The sequence below is a fragment of the Eptatretus burgeri genome, chromosome 12 (assembly GCF_056783735.1).
Source record: "Eptatretus burgeri isolate ZD-2024b chromosome 12, Ebu_testis_v1, whole genome shotgun sequence".
Classification (NCBI taxonomy): Eukaryota; Metazoa; Chordata; class Myxini; order Myxiniformes; family Myxinidae; genus Eptatretus; species Eptatretus burgeri.
Genome location: NC_140972.1, coordinates 61,315,053 through 61,341,069, shown reverse-complemented (window position 1 = coordinate 61,341,069; position 26,017 = coordinate 61,315,053). Strand labels below are relative to the sequence as shown.

General features: G+C 41.9%; 1 protein-coding gene across 1 annotated transcript in view; it reads right to left on the bottom strand.

The window, feature by feature from the left end:
• LOC147015728 (phosphatidylinositol 4-kinase type 2-alpha-like) overlaps positions 1 to 25,783 on the bottom strand; it is a 32,225-nt gene extending 6,442 nt beyond the window's left edge. Inside the window, exons 1-6 of the mRNA XM_085848209.1 lie at positions 24,488 to 25,783; positions 23,735 to 23,935; positions 18,748 to 18,879; positions 17,093 to 17,246; positions 11,643 to 11,698; positions 1,420 to 1,519 (exon numbers count right to left, since the gene is read on the bottom strand). Of these exons, the coding sequence (XP_085704335.1) occupies positions 1,420 to 1,519; positions 11,643 to 11,698; positions 17,093 to 17,246; positions 18,748 to 18,879; positions 23,735 to 23,935; positions 24,488 to 24,874 (1,030 nt within the window). The 5' untranslated portion in view covers positions 24,875 to 25,783. The remainder of the gene's footprint in view (positions 1 to 1,419; positions 1,520 to 11,642; positions 11,699 to 17,092; positions 17,247 to 18,747; positions 18,880 to 23,734; positions 23,936 to 24,487) is intronic.
• Between the last annotated feature and the right edge of the window lie 234 nt (positions 25,784 to 26,017).

The window sequence follows — 26,017 nt, the reverse complement described above, 5'->3', positions numbered from 1 at the left end:
ATGACAAAGTGAAAGAATGCTAAAGCCGCTGTCACACTTTGACGTTTTAGCCAGCGTATGCCGACGTATGAAAAATTTGGTGAATACGCTGGCATACGTCGAATACGTTATGGGTAAGTTTTGTATACATTAAGAGCACACTGAAGCACGCTGGCATACGGCATATGACTCACACATTCCGCATACGCTGGCCATAAGTTGTAGGCACGTTATGCGATCGTTGACACACGTTACTTGTAAGTTACTCATAAGTCGAAATACGTCGAGGTAATGTCTAGCGCACCCTAAACTTATTTCTAACCTATGAGTAACGTGCTTTGAACCTATGTGTAACGTATCTCTAACGCATATTGACGTATTTGACGTCTTTCGGACGACCACAGAACTTACTGAACGTGTTTCTAACTTACAGCTACCGTATAATGGCGTTTTGGGCAGCATTTAGGGGAATTGGTATATAAAAATGGGGTTCACAGGAGGAACCCGTCAGTGTTCCAGACTCCATGGTGAGCAGATGTCCATGTCACCCGAGAGATGGAGGATCCGTCATGGCTGAGACGAGAATACCTACGAGCTGTCCTCCAACATCAACATGACCTCATCGATTTGACACTGTACCAGTTGCGTGCTAATAGAGCCAGGATAAGAAGAGGTGAACGGAGGAGAAGGAACTGGGTGAGACCATGGATCGGGAGGCGACGGCAGTTTGGCATGTATGATCAGCTCATGGTGGAACTCCGTAACGAGGAGTTCTTCGAAGTTTTCTTCGGCATGACGGTGATTTTGACACTTTGATGTCTCGTGCGGTTATGATTTGAATCGTCGAGCGGCATGACGGTGATGTTGACACTTTGATGTCTCGTGCGGTTATGATTTGAATCGTCGAGCGGCAGCCTTTTAATAGGCTACGCCACGTGATCGTCGCCGATACGCTGCCGCGCTATGCATAAGTTAGACTATCGTTGGGCACAAGTTGTGAATGCCGACAACACGTAAAGCATTCGTTGGTACAAGTTATCTATAAGTTATCGAAACGTTCTGTGTACGTTACGAATACGTTATGCATACGTCCAACTTGTTATGAATACACTTATTATACGCCCAAAACTGAAAAAAAAATAGTTCAGCGTACGCCAGCATTTTAGATAAATTTTGGTACGTTGCCATACGCTGGCTAAATCGTCAAGGTGTGACAGGGGCTTAAAGAGTAATACTATACTAGTTGCAACAGATTGTGAAACGTATCAAATCACCAATCAAGAAAATGTCCTGCCGATATAGATTGGCGCTGACATATCGTTGCATCATTTTACTATGTGCGATGACGAGATGCATTTTTCACACCTTACCGTCAAACAATAAAAGCAGCAACAACGAAGCTCTCAAAGGCAGTGCCAAAATAATTGCTTCAACACTCACAGGCTCTCCATGAGTCAGGGTGCTTGAAGGGGAAGGCGAGTCCGTTGTCAATGGCAGCAATTTTGATCATCGGTTCCTTCACCATCATCCATTCGGAATCCTGGACAAAGATGGACAACAAAAGGAAACTTATAGCCAACGCCTCCATACAAAGTAACGCAAATGTTGAGATAATGTTTGGTTTGTTTATCGTAAAAGAGACAAAAGTACAAAGAAAGTCGGTGCTTAACATCGTCCCAGTTAACGCTCTTTCATTTTTACATCGCTGATTTATTCGAGAACATAATCGTTTAGTCATTCACCATTCCGTTATAATGTCATGTATACAGTCGATAACCAACGCATGCTCGTCTGCATCAAAATGCCTTAAAACCTATAATTTAGTACCAAACTAATGGTTTTCCTCATTTTAATAAAGGTACAATATAAACCAGACCATAAATACTGGTGGATAACCTGTACCGTAAATACTGGTGGCTGAGCCAACCCAGAGTACATACAGTATCGGCCTTGTATACTGTATACCGAGCTGTACATCAATAACATCAGTGATTGCGTCACCCTCTCCAATCTCAGGTGTTTGACAAGTCGTGATCCACCTGACTGTTTACAGCTCTTGTGACTTGCGACTGTTACAGTTTACAGATATCTCAGCTTGCACGTGTTTACATGTGAAACTGATGGAAACATCCTCAAGTGCATCGATAACATTGATGATTTCTGGCCTGAAGTTACTCAGGTGTGCATAAATGGTGTGTGGAGGAAGTTGTGGCCTGAATGTGTCAATGACTTGAAAGGGTTTAAAGTTGTTGTTCCCACTATGAAGAAAGTTATCCTCGACTTGGCCAATAAAGCTGGTTTTGATGTGGTGGAAAAATCCAATATTACACAACTTCTGCAATCACACGGAGAAGAGCTAACCAATGAAGATCCCAAGCAACGAGAGATGAGGAGACAAAAAACAAGAAATGATGATATTCAATTGTTTGTTTAAAATTATTTAAAACTTATTCTCTCGATGTATATAGTCTTTTGTCTGACAATAAAAATCCCCCCCTCCCCAATTTACTTAAATTATTATGGGGTAGTTGGATTCGCTTAAAATCATTTCAGTTAATGTTGCATTTTTTTAAGAACGTTAACTGCAACGTTAAGCAAAACACTTGCAGTGTTTTGTTAATATGCCGAGCTGCCTTGCATTATCTTTACTTACAAATGAAACTGTGGATTGTTCAATTTTGACCTGGACCAAAAAAAAATTTTTTTGAAAAAAAAGCAGAGGGAGTAGCCCAAGAGCCCACAAAGGTTTATTTGTGTTTTGTTCACCAAAAGGTTTGAGAGTTGTTTCTCGAGTGAAAATGTATGTAGAATTCGAATATGCTGGTCTGATAAAAATTCACTTGGACAGTTTTCCACAAATCGCGTTTTTATAGGGGTACCCTGTAATTTCCCGTTAACGCATTTCGTTTCGTAAACGTTCCGAAAGAACTTTATAAGTAATTGATTTCGACTCAAACCCAATAGCTACACCCAAAAATGAGATATCATGCTAAAGCTTATCGTTGGCCAGATTCTATGAACTATTCTTTTTCTCAATTTGACTTCAAAAAAGTTGGATTAGCCCGATTTCAATGATTAACCCCAATTTTACTTACCGACACGTTTTATCATCTCATATTTTTTGTGTATTTTTTCCAATCCTGAAGTTTTCAAGAGGATTCTTTACAAAACAAATTTACTATTTTGAAGAACTATCATTCCCCTTTCCTATGCAAAAACAATCACGCAAAACGGTTTATATTTTGCAGAGTAATGACTAAAAGAGTATACATGGGGTTACTTGGAAAATATCGCAGTTTTCAAGATTTACACAATTCTCAAACAAAGTGACTCATTGCAAAATATTATGTTTTATATTGATATAGTGTATATACTACCTCAATGTTCGTTGCAAGTGGAAAAGTTCTTGTCTGAGTCGTATACCCAGATAATTGATTATTTGGTATACTCTATTTTCAGTGAAATAGATGGTCGGACGTCAGTTTCATTTTGTTGTTGCACAAATGTGTCACTCTAACTATAGCAGATGCATGTATAATATTCTATCTTCTGTTGACCAGACTACGATGTTTATGTATAGCACGCGTATTCCCTGTTTAATGAATGTAGTTGGTGGTGGTCGAATAGCATTTTTTTTTCTTTCAGGTTCACCAACAGCAAACAAAATGACATCAAAACGTACATGAATTCTCCATATTCACGGTAAAACTACCGAAGAAGTCAAACCTTTCGACGACAATACATGGTGGAAAGTGAATTCTGTTCATGAAAAGAGACATTCCACAGTAAAAGACTCAAAGTATTTCAGAATAAGCCTTCCTGCTGAATATGACCAGACAACTGGTTATCACAAACAGTGCTACAAAGATTTCATTGCACTGTCCATTGCAAATGTGGAACAAGATTCAGCTGGCCCATCACGATCACACGTACTGCGTTCTGAAGTTGAACACACAGAGGCAAGTTCTACAGGCATCTTTTAGAAAAAGTGCTTGTTCTGCAATTCCATCACCAAGTCACTTGGGAAAGGCAAGCGGGAAGTGTTGGGGACCTGTATGACTGACATGGGTGAGGAAAGCATAAAAAAGTGCAGCTGAACTTGCGCAAGATAACGTGATGCTTGCAAAGCGAGGTCTCGACATGAAGGCAAAGGAAGTACGATATCACCACTCCTGCAGGAGAAATTACGTGCATCATTGCCAAACCGCAGTACAGAAAGATGACATGATGTCTTCAAAGTTGGCCGCTCACAAAGCAGCATTCCAGAAACTCCAGAAGCATATCGATTTAACCTTGGTGTCAAATCAAGGGACAGAATATCTGTCATCATTGCACGTGCGCTACCTCACCTTGCTTGGAGACGATGAGACGACATATCCTGCGAGAAGCTTGGCCGACAAGATCCTGAAAACATATCCAAATGAACTGACCAGTCATTGTGTAAGTCGCAAGATGGGGACAATCATACATAATGCCAACCTCAGTCAAGATGCCGCAATCAGGCGTGCCAATTTTGATGATCATGCAGTACAAAAATCTGCATTCTCCCTTCGGTCCCTGATATTGAAGGTTCAAAGCGCACAGGATGACTTACCAAGGCCAATCACAATGGAAGCATTGGAAGGACAGGCAGACCCTCCTGATGCTGTCCTTGAGTCCTTCAAGGTACTGTACACAGGATCAAACAAGTCACCTTGGGACGAACGCATTGAGAGTCTGGTGAAATCTGTGTCCGATGACGTGTTGTAAGTCACAACTAGGGCCAGAATAAAACCAGGGAAACACCTCTGCATGGGATTCGCTTTAAAAAGTATGACAGGAAGCCAGAAAGTTGTTGGGATTTTGAACCGATTTGGACACAGTGTGGGCTATCACACAGCCGAGGCCCTCGAGACCGAATTAGCCACTGACATCTCTGGTCATAAATGTACCACACCCGATGGAATCACCAAAATGGTCTGACTTTGTACCAGTTTAGCATGGGACAATTACGATGAGCTTACGGAAACACTGCCAGGCAGCGGAACCTTGCACGATACTGAAGGTATCTGCGATCAGAACGAGCCGAACATGACACTGGACAAGTCATCCGAAGAACCTCCCTCCCAGCGACAGCTAACTTCAGTGGACACTGCTGGAACACAGAGTTACAGTTCGAAACGAGTATTCCACCGAAAGGAACACACTTTGGAACCATATCGCAAGAAACCTAAGATGACAGTCTTTCAGTATGCAGTCAAAAGCATACCAAGACCACCGCATCTCACTGACATGGAAGAGATATATTCTGGATGATGAGCGTCGCACTCGACAAAACACCATTCTGGACAGGTTGGAACTCGCTTGTCACCGAAGATCCACTCCCCAGACAGAGAATTGCCTACATGGAGAACTTGAATCTCCCTCCGACTCAGCGAGACGTAGCGGCAGAAACGCTACAACTATCTCAGCAGGTTGCTCAGGAATGTAGAGAGGACTGTCGTGGTCCACTATGACTTAGCTATAGCTAAACCAGCTCTACAAATCCAAGCTGCCGAGGATCCTACGTATAACAACATGTTCATCTGCTTTGGATCCTTTCACATTGAACTTGCGTATTTTGGTGCTCTGGGACACTTCCTCGATTGCTCCAGTGGCCCACAGACACTCACAGAAACAGGCATTCTTGCTCTGGGGTCGCGGCAAATGGATTTCTACGAGGAAAACACTTCAATCGGTGAGCAGAATGGATGCTATTCCAATATATCATCAAATAAACATGCATCATGTCATGTCTTCTTCATTTTGATGATATTATACGAACAACACATTTTGTATATTTATAATTGCAGATGTAAGTGGCTTCATCCTCTCCGAGCGACAGCTTTCCAAGGTCTCCACTTCCAGAAGTTTCTTGAAGACACTGGTCCATTGCCTGAAACCTTTCTGACTGCAGTGGTATCTTCCAGACGAGATCTGACCCCTGATGCATTCCATGAGTAGAAGTAAGCAACGACTACACCATAGTCATGAAGAAGTACACAGCACTGACCCTCAGCGGTCATCATGGGAACACGGCTAAGTTTTGGATGTTGTACATCGAACTAGTCCATATCTTCTTGTGATTCAGTTGAGCGAATAGAACAAATGACCTGCAGCTCTTCATTTTCTCCTTGGGCCAAATGTGTCCCATCTTCTTTGCTGGGAATCGTGCCAACTACGCTCGATGGCTGGTTCGTTATTATCACAATCTGATGAACCTGGACCTGAATGAACAACACACATCCTGGTGTTCGAGAAGCCTTAGAAAAATGGAGCTTTATCTGCGAGAAGAACCAACAAATCATTCTCGCGAACTCAAGTCGACATCACCTTCGAGCAGACAGTGAATGTTGATGCTGCATCAAGGCTGACAGGAATCACTTCGTTCAGTCAGTCCGACAGTGTGAGACAGTGGTGGATGGTCACTAGAGCTGCCAGAAGTTGTATTGTGGGAAGCCTCCTCGACAAAGCTGGCTTGAAATTGAAGGAAGACGTCTCCAAATCGTTGAAACCGTATCGAGTCACCCGGGACAATAATGATCTCTCGAAGCTGCTTGACGGAATCAAGAACACCATGAACCCGTTTGATCAGAACACGAATGAAACCCTCCACTGCATCACGACTGGTGCCAGTGTACCAAATTATATCAAGGGGGATCTCTTGGGGTTTCAAGTGAAAGGCCAGGAGTTGTGTGATAATTTCACAGCAGAGAGCTTCAACGATCAAGCTCGCTCCAAGAAACCAATGAGCAGAAGGAAGATCAAGAACTTTGCAAGTGCTGCTGTGAAGAAAAACATCACCACCAAGGACCAGAAGGTAGTCAAACTACAAGGGACCAGAGACCTGTTTGGAAGGCTACTCTACATCAGTACGTTGGAAAGGATAGTTATTGACTCCACTGGCTCTCCACTTTCAATATCCACTGACCCCAATTCCACTTGCCCTGACGCACGTGGATGGTAGCATCAACAAAACTGACAAGTCAAAGCTTCTGCACAAGCTGGAGGGAATGGTTGAAAGTGAGAAACCAGGAGATATTGATGTCACATTAGTCGATGCGATGTTCCTGCTACACACATTGCTGAATCTCCCTCCTACATTTGGTGGGGTAGCTGAAGTAATCCTCCGACGGTTGTGAGAGATGTCACCATGCACTGATCTTGTTTGTGATACGTACATCACTCCGAGTACGTATCAAAGAGGCTGAGCGAAACAGACGAGGGTCAGAAGAAATGACGTTTGCTGTGACAGGTCCTGAACATAAGCGGCCTCAGAATTGGCGAACAGCTCTTCAGTCATGTTCCTTCAAAGCAAGATTCCTTCGCTTCCTTACAAACGAATAGAAGAACAACAGATATGCTAGCATCCTGAAGGATCACATTGTGGTCATGGGTCTGGGTGGTGTCTGCTACACGTTCAGAGAAAACGGAGGGAGTGTATTCAGAGAAGACACAGAGGCATTGAACTGCCAACATGAAGAAACTGACACTCGACTTGCGTTTCATCTTGATCATATCATGCAAGTATCACCAGCCACAATTATGAGGGTCAGAAGCAACGACACAGACATCCTCGTGGTTCTGTTGTGCTACACAGATGCCGCACACGACTGCCCAAACGTATGGATGGATGTTGGATTCAGCAGTTACAACACCAGGCGATACATCAGTATTCCCAATCTGGTAGATGAATTGGAGTCTACTGTCCTGCAAGCTCTTCCTGGACTTCATGCATTTACTGGTACCGACTTCACAGCATCCTTCATGAACAAAGGAAAACAGAAACCCCTTGACATCATGATGAAACACGAACAGTTCATCTCAGCATTTGCCATGCTAGGGGAGCACCACAATGTGCCTGATGAAATAGTTTCGACAATTGAGCATTTTGTATGCTCGCTGTATGGGAAACACAACTTGCTCAGCATTGACACTGCCCGCTATGTTGTTTCAACACACATATGCGCCAAGACAGCTGGGGGATCCACTGGAGAAGATCAAGGGTGTAAACCCAAGCAGCATGCCGCCTTGTCGATCCGTTCTGATCAAGAAAATCAAGAGAGCAAATTATGTTGCCTCCCTGTGGAAGAAAGCTGCACGTCAATATCCATCTCGCTTATGTGGCCAGCCATGCCAACATGGATCGATCTTGGTTGATGGAAGCTATGCAATCGATTGGTTTGATGGTGATCAGATGCCACGCCATATCAGCCAGATCCTCAGTGAAAAGGAATCCATCATCGAATCAGAGGACGACGAGGATGTGGAAATGTCGCACAGAGAACTTTTGTCTGGCTCAGATGAATCGGACGTGGACGACGATGATTGGAGATGAGCAAAATGGAAAGCTCATTGTGTGATGACGGTTCAGATACATTCATGGATTCATTATAAAACCGAAGATTACCAAGACACTTATCCAGATCTATAGGAACATATTGAACAAAAGTCAGATTTGCATGCTCATTTTCCAAACTTCTCAACACATTGCTATTAATACATATGGATGACAACCATTTCATTTACTCGACAGATATATCTGATTATCATGATTATGTTGTTATACATTAACATTTTGTCATATTATGATAATGTCAATAAATCACTATATTGTAATCAAAACGTAGCCTCGACTTATTTTACATTTACATGTATATTCCAAGAATCATCGGAAATTGCGACATTTTCCAAGTAAGGCCTTAGTTATTTTATAACTTTGTTTACACAGTTCTTCAGCTGAAATGTAGGGTTGGTAGGTCGAAATATAAATAAAATTTCAATCATTAGAAATTATATATTTTTATAATTTTTTTCGGATGTTCCATGGAAAAGACAAGGGTAGGTGGGGGGGAAATAAATATCAATCCCGGACCAGGAGGATCTAAGAAAACATTGAAGATGGAAGACCATTCAAATGCAGGATGCCCATGTTCACTGCATCATCTGATGTGAAAAACAATAAAGAAGGATTAAAACTTGTTTTTACAATATAGTCTGGCATGTTTTTCTTATAGAAACCTGTTGGATCATCAAACAAATGGAAACAATGCTGCGAAAATTACTGTCCAAGTCATAGATATTTGCGTGCACACCAGTGCATAGTGCTGGATATGATTAAAAAAGGTGTCTACGAGGAATCAACATGCTCAAAACGGTCAATCAGAGCCATAACCAGCTCTTACTTTTCAGCGGGCATCTGATCGTACCGTCTCCAAAATCTTTCAACACGAACAGCGGTGTACAACTTTCGACGGAAACAAAAATCGGCACGAGAGAGTGTAGCCTGCGAATCATCCCTGCTGCTGCACTGAATTGATGCAATCGTTCGGCCAGAATATTCGTCGTCAAGATGTTGCGTGATTAAATCACCAATACAGTCACTCAAATTTATACCGCTGACATACTTCTTAACAATCACTTTTGCCCCAGAAACCACAGTCAATCTGAACCACGCTGGCCACTGCTCAGACGCCATGACCGAAGACTACTGTGCAGCTCTACAGCGCAGTTTGGTTAAAGGGGACTCGGCATTTTGGTGCGCGCGCAAAATTATATTTAGAACATAAATGCCGACGTTTACACATTTCAGGTTTTGAAACTTTTGCACCTTCGGCGGAAAATTTATAAATACAAGAGGCTAAAAATGTGTTTTATATTTATATTTCATTTCGGCAAATATATCGTCGGCGGATGTGTAAACCAAGTTATAAAATAATTAAGGCCGAACCCCATGTATACTCTTTTTTTTTCATTACTCTACAAAATATAAACCGTTTTGCGTGGTTGTTTTTGCATAGGAAAGGGGAATGATAGTTCTTCAAAAGAGTACATTTGTTTTGAAAATAATCCTCTTGAAAACTTCAGGATTGGAAAAAATTAACAAAAATATAAGATGATAAAAGGTGCCGGTAAGTAAAATTGGGGTTAATCATTGAAATCAGGCTAATCCAACTTTTTTGAAGTCAAATTGAGAAACAGAATAGTTCCTAGAATCCGGCCAACGATAAGCTTTAGCATGATCTCATTTTTGGGTGTAGCTATTGGGTTTGAGTCAAAATCAATTACTTATAAAGTTCTTTCAGAACGTTTACGAAACGAAATGCGTTCACGGGAAATTACAGAGTACCCCTATAAAAACGCGATTTGTGGAAAACTGTCCAAGTGGATTTTTATCAGACCAGCATATTCAAATTCTAGACATTTTCACTCCAGAAACAACTCTGACCTTTTGGCGAACAAAACACAAATAAATCTTTGTGGGCTCTTGGGCTTGAAGGATTGCATATAGATTGGTCGACATCTATTCGGAACAACCCACACATTGTTCATTGAAAGCATGCTTGCTCATACCTTTGTTTCTCCTGGAGAAACCATTTATAGGTAAGACTCGGCGCTGCGAAAAAGGATCTTAAACAATGCATTCTAACCTCGACCACAACTTCATCCAATCCATCTCTCGATGATCTCTGTTAACTGCCAGCATCCAGGTCACCGATTTATGGCCTTTTCCTGCTAGATCTTTTGTTTCAACTTTGTCATATCAAAGTACCGACCTGGCCTTTCACCAAGGTGATATTTACCTTGTGGGCCCCTTGCATCTTTACTTTTTATCCTCATGCTATTGGTGGTGTGATTTTCCACAACACCTTGCAGTAGTCTCCCATACTTTCAGATTTTGTGCTCATTGTTGTTGAGCCCACAAATGGTCGACGAACACAACCAAGGCCATTGATCCTTCCATCAGCCTTTAACAATGTGTACCCAGATTAATCACTCAACAAAACGTGTTTCTACATTTTGAGTCCCCAGGATACCAATTTGTTGAATTGGCACTCTGTGTGAAGCAGTGCATTGACCATACTGACGAAAGGTTTATGTGTAACTGCTCTTTCTTGGCATCCTTGGTTTGGTGAACTGGACTGGTACTTGCCCAATGTCAAAACAATTTCCCAAACTCTTTCATCACATCATGGTGGTATGTTGATATAAAATAGTCATGTCTGTTCGATCTAACAACTCCCTTTAGGTTCTCTTGACTCGCTGATATTTTTGATGGTCTGTCAAACCAAAAGTCAAGGTGGGCATTGTCCATCATTCTCCACAGAAGATTTGGGGACAGCTAGGATGATCCAAATAAAGATGCTCACATATTGACAGACAATAATCATTCCTCACCGACACCCCGTTAACTTCTTCCTGTCCTACATGATGCTCTGAAACAAAGCAATGTGACTGTTCATGCCTATATAAGTGGTCTCAGTTGATGGTATTCGTGATTACAAAAATCATATGGATAATCGGAAAAGGGGGGTTCACAATAGTGCAAGTTTCTGAAAACATCAGCATTTGGTGAGCATTGCAACAGGTTCGAAGAAACACATCAATTGTGTTTCAATTGATGAATTATTATTCAGGGTTGTTTATTATTCAGGTCCATTATTCTAATAATAATAATTAATTTCCTAATTCTAATATTATTCTAATAATAATTATTCTAATAATTATTCTAATAATAATTCATTAATTTCCATTAATAATTCAGGTATTATTCAGGTCCATTATTCAGGGTATTATTCCACATCAAACCAAAAAACAAATAACAGTGCGTCAAAAGAAAGTCAGTCAGATTTCCAATCACTTACCCGGTTCTCAGAAACAGGAAGATCATATTTTATGAGCCAGTTGTCATTTCCTCTGTCTGTAGGATTAAAATCGACATGCATTTGCATTACATTCAGATGATAGTTGGAAATAAAATTACCATTTAAAACAATGATTTATTTCCCCACACAAATGCATCCATTTTTATTTATTTGATAGGGCAGGCAGGATTGGCTAGAGCAGGGGGATTTTAACCATGACGGACTTGCGGACCCCTCAACACAGTGATCATAACCATGACCAAGGAAACCCTCTCCCTTACCCTACTCAAGAGGGATTAATAATAAATACCAGTGTGTGACCCAGAAAAGTTTAACCTTCATATCTTCCAGAAACAATGATGAATGATCAAATTTAAAATTAAATGAAATAAAACTAAAACTAGAGCGAAGTCGATGGCGCACCATCACAAATCCCCAATATCAAATTGAGTTTAAAAAAAAAATAGAAAACGTTTTGACCCCTGTGACCACAAGTCCCCACCCCTTGGGGCATGAACCTGGAGTCAAATCAAAATAATGCATTCGGCAACTTCATCGGCAACAGCAGAGAAAAAAAAAGTGTCATTTAATTTGTTCGGCAATGTTGATTGCATATACAAAGTCTCATTGGAAAAAAAGAAGTTTTAAAATGTGCTGGAAATTGAATTTTTTGACGGATAGTTTGCAAACTCTCAGGTAATCCCCCATCCAGTCACAATCTTTACAGGCATTAACCCTCCCCAAGCTCTCCCACAGGTTTATTATCCCCATGCTTTTGGATAAAAAAAACAGGGGGATATTGGCTGCTCTTCGAGCACCCTTATTCTGGACATTTCCATCTGTCTGTCTGTCCGCGAAACTTTGGTCAAGCCTAGGGGCTAAACCACTCAACCGATTCCAATGAAATTTGGTAGGTGGGACCAATATTTCTGGGAATTGTGTGCTTTCGAATATGGGACCCCATGCCCTAGCAACAGCATAGCAACGGCATAGCAACGGCCCTTTAAAGTGGTCAAAAAATCGAAAAAAATCGAAGCTTAGAGTTCTGTGTGCAATCTATCTCGCTCCCTTCATGCCAATTTGCAGTCCTAACAAAAACATTTTGTAGGAGGAGATAGGTTTTGGGCGAGTACATGTCGAACATTTCAGAAACGGTTAATTGCGAATATCTCTAAGAGAGTATGATTTTGATGAAACTTGGGTGAAATGTGTACAATGTGGCTAGCATGTACACAAAAATGAATGGTTGCTATGCACACCTCCATTGCTTAGCAACAGCTAAAATACTTTATCGTACATCGTACACTTATTGTGGACTGTACAAAAAAAAAATCAATACTTCCGAAACTGGACCTCCGAGGGACATGTTTTTTTGTGCCCAAGGAGAATGTCTTACAGCATCATATAAAAAAAAATAAAATCTTTAGCGAATAGATAAATGGAATTACCAGGGCTGCCATTTGTTAGAGTCTCTTTGGAAACATGCCTGAAATTTCACAAGGCGGGTTTCTGGGCGCAAACTAAGAGGGCTGTGATAATCATATTTATTGTGCTAAATTGATCGATAGCATGTACATGAATATCGGCTCGTCGCGTCGGCCAGCTTTCCTTCTAGAGCGAGCAGCCATGTCGCCTACCGGCTTATTTTAATTGTGTCTGTCACGCTATCTCCTCCAAAACGGTTGTAAAGAAATTCACCAAATGGCAAGTGCGAGAGCAGTGACATTTTTAGCCCCGCTCTTCTGGGGCAGAGTCAAAAGGTCAAATACCCCCAAAATTGCAATTATGGGCACATTTTAAAACATTTTTTTTAATACAATCAACATTGGGGCACACGTTAATATAGACCGGGAGCCCGGGGCCCTGAACTCAAACGAACGAGGTACTAATATCTGAGCACAGGGGCATGAATGGAGTATCAAAAGACCTATAGAAAGTTATTTCTGCCGGGTACCACCCTCTGCGTAAGGACCCTGGTGACCCTCCAAAGGGGTCCTTAAAATTGGCTAGATCAAACATTGGAAGTACCAGTTGGTATCACTTCCATATGATGCATATGACCAACCTTACAACAAAACCACATGTGACAGACATGCCTACTACTGCAAAAAGCCCCCCAGAAGCCCCAACAAGGGCCCCCAAAAAAGGGGCGAGCTCAAACATTGGAGGTACGAGATAAAACCAGTTTTAAAATCATATATACATCCCACAGAGTGTAAAATGTCCATTACCAGACAAATTGTCTGCTGCATTGGCCCTACCAGAACCCCCAAAAGTAAGCCCTTGAGACCCTTGATACAACTGGTCCAGCTCAAACATTGGAGGTACTACATAAAACCAGGTTTAAATTCATATATACATCCCACAGAGTGTAAAATGTCCATTACCAGACAAATTGTCTGCTGCATTGGCCCTACCAGAACCCCCAAAAGTGAGCTCTAAAAAAAGGGCAAAACATTACAGTAGACCAAAAATACACAATTGGCATAATTTTGCACATTATGCCAGCACACCATTACCATAGGAAACATTTATGTTTAACAATTTAACAAAAGAACTACAAAATACTAATAAGCCTACTGGTATCACACTATGAACCAGTGAACTCGGAAAAACTACAGGCTCATATTGTACTGAAACACTCGGAAATATACGGACATAAATAGTTCTAATGTTTCCTAACTTCTCCTAACGTCTCCGAACTCGGAAATCTTTGGAAGTAATAACAGTTCTAATGTTCCCTGACCTCTCCTAATACAACATCTCCGAACTCGGAAAAGAATGTTCGGAGAAGTTAGGAAACATTAGAACCGTGGTGTTTATAAATTAAGGGTTTTGGTAACCATTCAAAGCACATGGAAGAGTAATCAGGTATGTCCAAAGGATATACAGGTGACTCTCATATAATACGGGGGATGTGTTCGGGCGAAACACCATATTATCCAAAAACGTGTCATGGGGAAATATTTTACATGTAAAAATGGGGGATATGTTCCAAATGAAGACGATTTCAACCTTTATAGGTTGAAGATCTCCATAAAAACCTCAAAAAAAGCAGTAAACAATGCGTAAATAAAATTTATAACATAAAAATGAATTAATTTTTAATAAGTGTTACCATGATTGGGGTTGGATACAGTACATATTGCTTGTGGCAGGCTGATTCAGGGATTTTATATTTTATTTTATATTTTATACTTGGGATTTTATATTTGAAGAACTTCTTAATGGAGACTTGAGTGTCTGCCTTCATTTTCTGTTTGTCGACCGACTTGTAACATTTCAGGACATTCTCCATGTCCCTCTGCATCTTGGAACTTCTCATGAAGTCGGGATCATGTTTATCAAAGATGGCCATGGCTTCATTGACCAATTTGAAACCTTTAGGCATGACCTTCATCATGAGGGTCTTAACAGGCACAACCTCCTCAGGACTCGCTTCTGATTCCAATCTGATGCGCTCCTCCTCCAGAGCCAAAAGATCTTCATTGCTCAGCTCCTCCGTGTGTGAGAGAAGCAAATCCTCAACATCATCTAAGTCAACCTCCTCAAATCCCACTTGCAGGGTTATGTCCACAATCTGTTGGCTTGCTTCGCTGACTTCAGCCTCTGTGAAACCTCTGCAATCACTGCCTCAGGCCAAAGTCGATAGAGATGAAAGTGCGGCTGGGCATGCGTTTTCACTAAAGTCCAGTTTCAGCGAAGCACCTGGTTTGGTGTGTAACCTCCATCCACAACCACTGATATGAAGACAGCTGGAAAAATTTTGGCAGCAGCATGATCTGCAGCAGCAACTTCCACAGTCAACATGTGATTGTGAAACGCATGGCAACTCTTAAAGCGCTTGAACCACCTATGACTGGCAGCAAAAGGCACTGGATCAATGTAATGGTATCTTTGGTTAGATCGCCAGACAAACTCATCGCCTTCTCTTGAATGACCATTCCAGACAAGGGCATGTTCTGTTTGTTCTGATGATCTATCCACGTGGTCAGCAGCTTCTCCATTTTCTCAATAGCATCAGGCCGAGATCTTGCAGTTTTGGTAACAGTGAGATTCATTGTTGTCTGAGCGCTCTTGCGGATTTTATCACGATTGTCATGAATGGTTCGCACTGTAGAATCACGAAGTCCCATCTCTCTTTGAATATCAGTGCTGCGCTCACCTCCATCAAACCAGTCTAAAACTTTTAATTTCACCTCCAATGAATGAGACTTTGACTTCTAATTCATTTATTCATTATCTCCAATGCCACTTGTTACACGTGAGCAATTGACTCGCTCAGAATATGTCACAGCAAAAGCGTCCGCGATAAGTGAACGATTTGCTCTGAATGATGTAGCGCTATTGTTGTTGGTGTTGAATTGTAGCGCTATTGTTGTAAAGATATTTTACCAAAAAAAAGTCGAGGAAAATGATGTATGACGAAGAAAGTAACATCTTTGACTGAGACAGTGAAGGTTTTGGATAAACTTGGTCAAGGAAAGTGTGCATTTATTTTATTTATTCACTGGTGTTTGGAGCTGCAGAAAATCAACAGCTTACAAAAGAAAACGAATGAAGAGATTATGCAACAAAGGAGGAAATATGGGGACTTTGGGGCTGGCAGGATGGGTTGGAGTCACGCACACCCGCCTCGAAGCTGTCTCGCTCGGGTTTGAATCCCGACTCAGCTATAAAATGTCATTCCAGTGTTTCACAGGCAGGGCAATTCATAAATGGGTGTGCTGTCCCTTGGATGTATGTTAAACTGTGCATCCCATATGCCGGCAGTATTTGGTGGGCGTTTAAGACCCCAAGGTGTCCTTTGCAAAGAGAATGCAAGCTATCGCAGGCACCATAAATAAATTCCAAATTTCTGCCCTAACTACTGCTGGGAAGGAAATGGCAAAATACCCAGTGTAGCTCTTGCTCAGGAAGCTGCGTCAAACTCTGTGTAGGCCATGATGATGAGTGAGAGAGAGAGCGAGAGAGAGTGATAGAGACAGAGTGACAATGATAGAGACAGAGTGAGAGTGACAGAGAGACAGAGATTTTGACAAATTACTGAAAGGAAGGGCCACATTTAATCTGCTTTGAAAGTTTAACCTGCGTCAACGCAGTGGGACACCATCGCAAAAGCTCATATATATATATATATATATATATATATATATATATATATATATATATATATATATATATATATATATGTTTATTTCAATTGTGATGTGTTTATTTTTGGTTGCCACTGACCTTCCTCTATTTTCTGGAAGCCCAGGAACCTAACCCCCAAATTACCATACAAAATGGGTTTTAACTTTTGTGGTATTTTCCAGGAACGTAGTCCCCACAATATTTAAGGGTTTACTGTATATTAATATTTTCTGCATTGAGCAACTGCATTTGCCATTACCAAACTTCTTTGCTCAAGCTGATATACAACCCTGAATAATAAACCATTTGGTCACCTGTATTCCTGATGATGTAATCCAAGACAACGAGTTTTTCGAACTCTAACTGAAATTGTCTTCGCATATTCTCTGGGAGTGGTTCGGTCTCAAAACGTCGTAACCAGAAATCAGCATCTTTATACCCTTCAACAAATAGCTGGAAGGAGCCCATCTGTGCAGACGTGTGTACAAGGGAAGTCCATAATTATTTCAAGATGCAATGCAGATGAAGAGGCCCTTGGTCCTCAGGAAAAATATCAACAGATTGCTTTGAAATGCAGGGAAGGGTGAAGGGGAATAAAAGGTACAAACATCAATACCGTTCCACAATATTACTAATGGTGGTTTCAAGGGCAATCAGATTTATCAACAAGCAAGCTTTCAATACAAAGCAAGGGTCGACATACATTTACAATTGTGACAAACCTCAACAGGCTTATCCTATCCTGCTATTTCGATAAAAAAAAAAGAGAACGAGTTGCAAAGTGTGTATACACAATATATATATATATATATATATATATATACACACACACACACACACACACACACACACACACACACACACACACACACACACACACACACACACACACACACACACACACACACACACACACACACACACACACACACACACACACACACACGCCGGTAGGCGGACATGGGTAGTCGATTACCCAATAGAACCTGACGCGATGGGCCCGTTCAATGGGGAATGACCTGAGGATTAAGCACAAGAAAATTCATGATTCTAGCTTCAAGGGTTAATGCTGCAGATTGTTTTTTCGTTAAAATACCCCCACATTTAGAGGTTTTTCGGCCGTTGCTAGGCAACGGAGGGGCCCATAGCAACGGTTCTTTCTCACACATAACTAGGACATACCATGAACCTACCATACCAGTTTCATAAATATCTGACTCATAGTCGCTGAGATATAACGAACTTCGTTTTTTTATTGTTTTCGACCAGGGTTCATTCAAAATCTATCTTCTCCGACAGTTTTCAAAGGATCCAGCTGGAAATTTTTGACAATATGGCTGAATATACTGCCCCACAGTCGCTCGTGGCCCGATTTTTGATTTTCGTAAAAATTAATTTTTTATGATTTTTCAAAAATTTCAATGTCCTGTTGCTAGGCAACGGTGGTGTCCATAGCAACGGTTCTCATTTGCACACAACGAGGTCATGGTATGAACCTACCAACCAAGTTTCATCGATATCGCCATTGTATTAACGGAGCACTGGACCGAACAGAGGGACAGACAGACAAACATATCGACGGAAATACTGATAAGGGTAGAACAAATTTCAAAAAAAATTTTTTTTGAATTTTTTTTTCAACGAGATCGACTACCCAATATATATATATATATATATATATATATATATATATATATATATATATATATATATATATATATATATATATATATATATATATATATATATATATATATATATATATATATATATATATATATATATATATATATATATATATATATACACACACATATACATATATACACACACACACAAATATACACACACACACACACACACACACACACACACACACACACACACACACACACACACACACACACACACACACACACACACACACACACACACACACAAAAGATCCACAAACCCAAGGTCTGCCTACCTTCGGTGGCAATCCAATTCTACGAAACCTTCGCCCAACCGCTGGCATCTTCTCCAATGCGTACTTCTTACCCTGAGACTTGCAACGGTCAATGGGTCCATAGTAGAAAGTCTTACAAGCCAACCAGACAACCTGTGAAGGACAAGTCCTTAATGCTATTCAAAAAAAACCACGTTACACTACAATCATCTGGCACTTCACCGAGTACGCACACCATGCACCTGCGAATTGAAATGTCATTCGATGGTAAATATCGTAAATGGATGCAAAATTGCACCACCTCTTTCAGACCTGCAAACTGCAACAAGATTATTACAAAGCTCTGCTCACCTTCCTTGTTCCATCACAGCAAACAAAATATATACAGTATATATAAAACATTATAAATATTCATACTTGGAGTGGAAGGAAGTTTTCCTTTATAACCAAAATAGTAAAACAATAAAAAAGTATATCAATACTCCTGCAAAATGATAGTATAAATAATGTAACAGTATTAAAAATGTGGTAACAGTAGAGCTAAAGAAAAGCTTCACAAAACTTTCATATTCCAATATTTGTACTTTGACTCAATAAAAGCTTGTAAACATTAATCTGCATTTAATAATAATAACCATTCCTTGCGAGTCTTCAGGAGGTTAGGGCTGTCGAGGCAGTTTCTGACTTTGGGGAACAATCCTGGACAGGTCGCCACTTCGACGCAGGATATTCAAATTGCTCATTTGATACCAGTAAGCTGGAACTCATTTTGCCAACTCAGAAGGATGACAGGCTGATTCAACCCACCTGGTGTTACCTATGGCACGAAAGGAGCTTGGACTCATGACCTTAACAGAAACCAACCACTTTAACTATCAAGCCACGAACAGGGTTAATTCTGCATTAACAAATTAAAATACAAGACTGCCAATGTGGCAATAAAATAACATGACAAAACGATTGCTTTATGTATTCAATTAATGAATATGCATCATTTTGTGTACAAAATAAATACAATTCAGCAGATTTCAAATTATGCCGGGATCATGCAAGTTGTCATCAAACCCCATCCATGCCTTTGCTAAGCATTGGAGCAAATATAGTGCAGCATCTACATGTATAATATAAAAGGAGCTCGGTCTCAGCGTGCCTGCCTGTATCTGTGCCAAAACAATTGTTCTATAAGGGATACCACCAATCATGCAATAACAGCACCCCTACACAATCGGCAGTGCAACACGCACGCACGCAAGCACACACACAGTGCTGCACATACACGCATGCAACGGTACGCTATGCGGTTAACTTGCATTAAAACAAAATCTCTTTCAGACTTCCTCCTTCATCTTCTTCTTCACTTATTATAATAGTGAGCCTCATTCATTCCCGTTTCTCATATTGATTAGATTCAGAAAACGCTTACTGTCTGTATATATAAACTCCGTCTCAGTCTCCATCTCTCTTACGTATGGCCAAAACTTTTAAGTTACAAAAAAAAAAATAAAATAAAAAAAAAACTGTGTGGGGGGTAAAATAGGCCATGTGGTTGCGGTCTGACACAGGGATGTGGGAGGTGGGCATAAATTCTCAATGTAAACATGTACCGTATAGCGCCACCTGGTGGTGATGGCAGAGGGAATGACAATTTCCTTTTTTAGCTGGGAAACACTGAGGTTGAAGCACTCTGCGCACAGGTAAATAATGTCCTCCTTTGCTTCTTCCCCCACCAAAATTTTTTTTTTAAACCGGAGGGGCCTGTCAACGCCTGTCATCATGTGACATTTCTAGCAGGAAGGGATATCAGGACAAACAGGGGGCAAAGGGTGGGGGATGTGAGGACAGGGCCGGGGAGGGGAGGAGGAAGGTTGGGGGGAGAGGAGGAAGGTTGGGGGAGAGGAGGAAGGTTGGGGGAGAGGAGGAAGGTTGGGGGGAGAGGAGGAAGGTTGGGGGGAGAGGAGGAAGGTTGGGGGGAGAGGAGGAAGGTTGGGGGAGAGGAGGAAGGTTGGGGGAGAGGAGGAAGGTTGGGGGGAGAGGAGGAAGGTTGGGGGGAGAGGAGGAAGGTTGGGGGGAGAGGAGGAAGGTTGGGGGAGAGGAGGAAGGTTGGGGGGAGAGGAGGAAGGTTGGGGGGAGAGGAGGAAGGTTGGGGGAGAGGAGGAAGGTTGGGGGGAGAGGAGGAAGGTTGGGGGGAGAGGAGGAAGGTTGGGGGGAGAGGAGGAAGGTTGGGGGAGAGGAGGAAGGTTGGGGGAGAGGAGGAAGGTTGGGGGGAGAGGAGGAAGGTTGGGGGGAGAGGAGGAAGGTTGGGGGAGAGGAGGAAGGTTGGGGGGAGAGGAGGAAGGTTGGGGGGAGAGGAGGAAGGTTGGGGGGAGAGGAGGAAGGTTGGGGGAGAGGAGGAAGGTTGGGGGGAGGAGGAAGGTTGGGGGGAGGAGGAAGGTTGGGGGGGAGGAGGAAGGTTGGGGGGGAGGAGGAAGGTTGGGGGGGAGGAGGAAGGTTGGGGGGGGGGGAGGAAGAAGGTTGGGGGAGGAGGGGTTAAAGCACTCTTCTGCATGGGTAAATTTGTCTTCCTTTCCTTTTCCTTCTCGCCAACAATTTTTGCCAAACACGAAGACCAATTGGTCCATCAGCAAAGTGACAGTTAGGCTTTGCTCGTATTCAATATTGCATTTTATTCATATAACAGTAATACATCGTCTTATCAAACAGTATTTCTGATTATACACCGCCTTTTAAATGCATCACAAAACAGGTCGCTCTACTTGCAACACATGTGAGAAAAGGATACAAACAAAAAAAGTGGCTGATATTTAAATAATTTATTAGAATGATTTTTATCAATCAGATGCAAAGCAATCTGCAAACAGTGTGCCAAAAATGGCAACATGATTGGAACAGCAACGGGCAATGCCAGGTACCTCAACTGGTAATGTTAAAAATACCGAGATCACTCCATTGGCTGGGAGTCCAGATTTGACTGAAGGCAGCGGTATTAGGGGTATACACACTCACCTCTGAGCTGTTAAAAGCCTGAGTTTGAATCTCGACCCAGCTACAAACCGTCACTCTGGCATTTCAGATGCCAGGACGAGAACTAAACATTCATGCCATCCACCGAATGGACGTTCAAAGCCGGACGATCCATCCAACAACAAAGGTTGTTGGTGGATGTTAAAGATACCACTTCATATTTAGCGAAAAGTGTAGAAGTTATCTTCGGAACTCTAAGCAAGTTACAAATTCCAGCGCAGACTCTTGCCAAGCCACACTTGACAATCACGACGAGTATACCAATACCCACTAAATACGAGTTAAGTGAGGCCTTGGTCTGCAGTATACTGAAATTAGGGTGAGAGCTATTCAAATCACAACAGTATTAAAACTGAGAAAATAATTCAGTTAACAAATAAATAAACAAATAAATAAATAAAAATCAGCTCGATTGAAGACGATTTCGAGATCGCTACCGAGTGTTGAAGTTTCACCATTATTTGCCGATAATATAGCCCCTATATGTAGTATATGGCAGAGGGTTCTATTTCTCATCCTCAGGTTCTGATTTCCTGTTGCTCCTGTTGCTGTTGATTTTATCAATCAGATGCAAAGCAATCTGCAAACAGTGTGCCAAAAATGGCAACATGATTGGAACAGCAACGGGCAATGCCAGGTACCTCAACTGGTAATGTTAAAAATACCGAGATCACTCCAACAAGCATGAACACCAGAAACGCAATCGATGTTCAGTCCACAGCTTGAAGAACTCAAAGCATTGCTTTCCGCCAAAAGACAATCAGTGTCCGCTGTCAGAGAAGCACTTTCCTTCACAGTTCTCTTCTCTGTCAAATGGTTATAAAAAAAGAAGGCCATGGCCTCTCTCTTAAGAATGAGCTTCGCTCCCCTGAGTTCAAGCCATGGACCAAACAGCCAGACAGTAGCATTTCCGGTGGTGTTCATGCTCAACACATATTGCTTAATCAACAGCAACAGGAACAACAGTAAATCAGAAACTGAGGATGACAAAGAACATGATATTACATACTACATATTGGGCCTATATTATAGGCATTTCAAGGAAACACTTCAACACTCTGTGGAGACCTAAAAATATTTATTGATCGAGCTGATTTTTTTTTTTTTATTTTGACTGAATTATTTTCTCATTATATGGAACATTTTGGGGAGGTGCCACAATAAAATTAAAAAAAAAAAAAACATCGGAACGTCAACTTTGGACCACCCTCCTGAAGTTTAAGTTTTATATCAGACTTATGGGCCAGATCTGAATCCGGATCCCCAAAATCTAATCAGTTTGCTCTCGTCAACTAACCAACTCATCCACCAAGTTTCATCCAAATCCGTCCACAACTTTTTGAGACATCACGTCAAATATCGTTTTTGGCCCGATCTCACAATGGTGAAGATGCACATTAAAAAAAAAATGATCGTATCCAGATTTTCACCAGAATCAAATAAATTCATCCTTGTTATACGTCCAACCCGTCCACCAAGCTTCATCCGAATCAGTCAATATCTTTTTGAGATATCGTGTTACATCTGTCATTTTAGCTCTCTCACCCAAAAGTGAAAAATTGTTGTTTTTTTTAAAACTTCCTGGATCTGGATTCGGATCTTCACCAAAATCGAATAATTTCATCCTCGTCACACACTCAACCTGCCCCCCAAATTATGTCTGAATCCATCCACAACTTTTTGAGATATCTTGTTCGCAGACAGACAGGGGTGAAAACATAACCTCGTCCCACCTTCGGTGGCCGAGGTAATCACAAAATTTGCACAACATGACAACTTTACTACACAATTACCACGAAACAGAAACTCATGGTTTTATAGTACAGATGAAGTTGTCAGTTTGTGCTCGTAGCTGTGGGTCTCTTCTGTGCCAATGATGCAAATGTCAAAAATAATGATAATAATAATAATAATAATAAAAATATAGAATACATGCAATGCAAAAATAATAATAAGAGGGATGAAAGTACTATTAAAGAATGCAAACCTTAGTTTTGGGAACTATGTTAAGCTCCAATTTCTGATCGATGAGGCTGGCACCGACTTCAGACAGATAGCCCTGGTTGAGCACCAGACAGTCCCGCCCGAAGCAACATGGACAACAATTCTTTTGGATCCACTTTGTCCACTTAGGGTTCAGATGACCGTATGGTTCCTCATCTTTGGGCTTGAATACACCAATAGTCCTCTGCTCACGACACAGGCATGGAAACATCGTTTGGACACAAAAGGGCAATGGCAACCTGAAAGTAAGAGGGTTGCCTTTAGTCGGCCGTCAGGTTAATAGAGGAATTGGGGAGCGGGGGGGGGGGGGGGGAAATCATGCCATAGGTTGTCCTATAGGAATCCTACAACATGACATGTTGAGATGTTGGTGTACTGCTTGCTTGAACCTCTGCACTGCTTGAGTGCAATCGAACAGTCTCTGTAAGGTGAGAGAGCAGGAGGAGAGGCTGAATTGTCTGCGATGCAACAGCAATAGTTGGACCTTATGCTTCGACCACATCGTGGGAGATGTTCGTGTGAACACAAAGTAACGGGAAATCCTAAAAGAAAAACTAATATTGCATAAAAATTGCCAGCAAGAGGATTTGTGAAAAAACACGTTCACAGAGCACAGGAGAGAGAGTCATCGAATGTATTCGAGCTTAATAAGTGCCAGACGAACACAGGACAGCACAGCACAAACCGAGAGGCCATTAATAAAACAGATAGTCCAGGAGCAGCGAAGTTGACTCACCCCACTCGGGTCCTTGGAGAAGTAGCTGCCGCTGGAGCCCTGCTGGATGCGCTCAGGGAACACATTCTCATCGGACGCCTTCTCTGCGAGCTGCACCACGGCCGCGAACTCGGGGTCTCCCAGGAAAGAGTTCAGGTCCGAGTCCAGGGTCCGACTGCGTTCCTTGCGGCCTAACAGAGGTTGCCGCTCCGCGTCGCCCACAGTCTCCTCGGCATCCTCATCGTCCAAATTGCTCCGCACGGCCGTGCCGGGATAGCTGCGACCGGGTCCGCAGCTCGAAATCTCGTCTTCAGGTTGGAAGGACACATCGGGCGGAGAACCCACGGGAGAACACAGTTCGCTCTGGGACGGCGTGCAAACAGGATCAGTAATCGCGTTGGCCGCCATTCTCCGATTAGTGAGATCTGTCGCTCCCGCCTGACGATACGTATGTATATCCTGTATGTATGTGCATACACACACACACACACACACACACGTACACACGCCCTTTAAACCAACGCGACACAATTTTACCTCGACACTTCACAACCTGCCCGCCCCCTTCCGTTTCTCTTCCTGTTGCCTAGCCCCTCGAGGAAACGGAAGTGACGTCAATCTTTTAAAATCATTTAAAGCTTGATTCGTGGTGTTTAACTCTCACAGTAATAAATGTATTTCTCGAAGATTCCACGAGCGTTTTTATTCCATACAATTTCCCTTTAAATAAAAAAAAAGCAAGGAACACGTTTGGACAGAAATGCCAGTTGAACCAGCGTGCAGCGTGTGATACACCCCGAGAGGAAGGGGTTCTCAGTGAGTGACTTTCACTCGTAAATAATTACTTTATTACCGTTGACTACTTTTAAAATAAATTTAAATGATGCATTTTAAAAACCCCAGAAACGTCTGGTGGCAGGGTGATGGTAACGAACGTTCTTGCCAAGTTCCATTTGTGAGGCCCAACCGGTACAACGTGGAGCAAGGTTTCAGTTCAATGCAAAGAATACTCCGTCATATGTCGCAGGATACGGCCTTTTGGCCTGTTTGCGGATTGAAAAACAAACTTGGCCTCCACCACCGTTCCTCACATTCCCCTGCCACGGTGCGCACTCACTAATTATACATTAATACGCCTCGAACTACTTTTCGCAAACAATAAGTATGAGGGTGATGGGACCAACGAATGTCAGCAGAAGGAACACACTCGAACACTTTGTGATGCAACACCTGAACGGTGAAGCACCAATCCGACAGTTTATCGTTGGGTGGAGGGAGAGCCGTCGTTTATTTTATTAATCTTCTTCCTCTTCTTCTTCCTCAACCTCTTCTACCTCCTCCTCCTCCTCCTCCTCTTCTTATTTTTTCTTTGTTTTTTTTTTTATAAATTTTTTCCCCACGTTTTTGTGGGGCTGTCGTTTGGACGAGAAAAGCTGAGCCCGAGTCTTTCACGAATTGACTGACCAGGCGAATTGTTCGACTAAGGTTTGGACAGGAATTTGGAATTTATTCATAATGCCGGCGATAGCTCTCCCACTCTTCGTGAAGGAT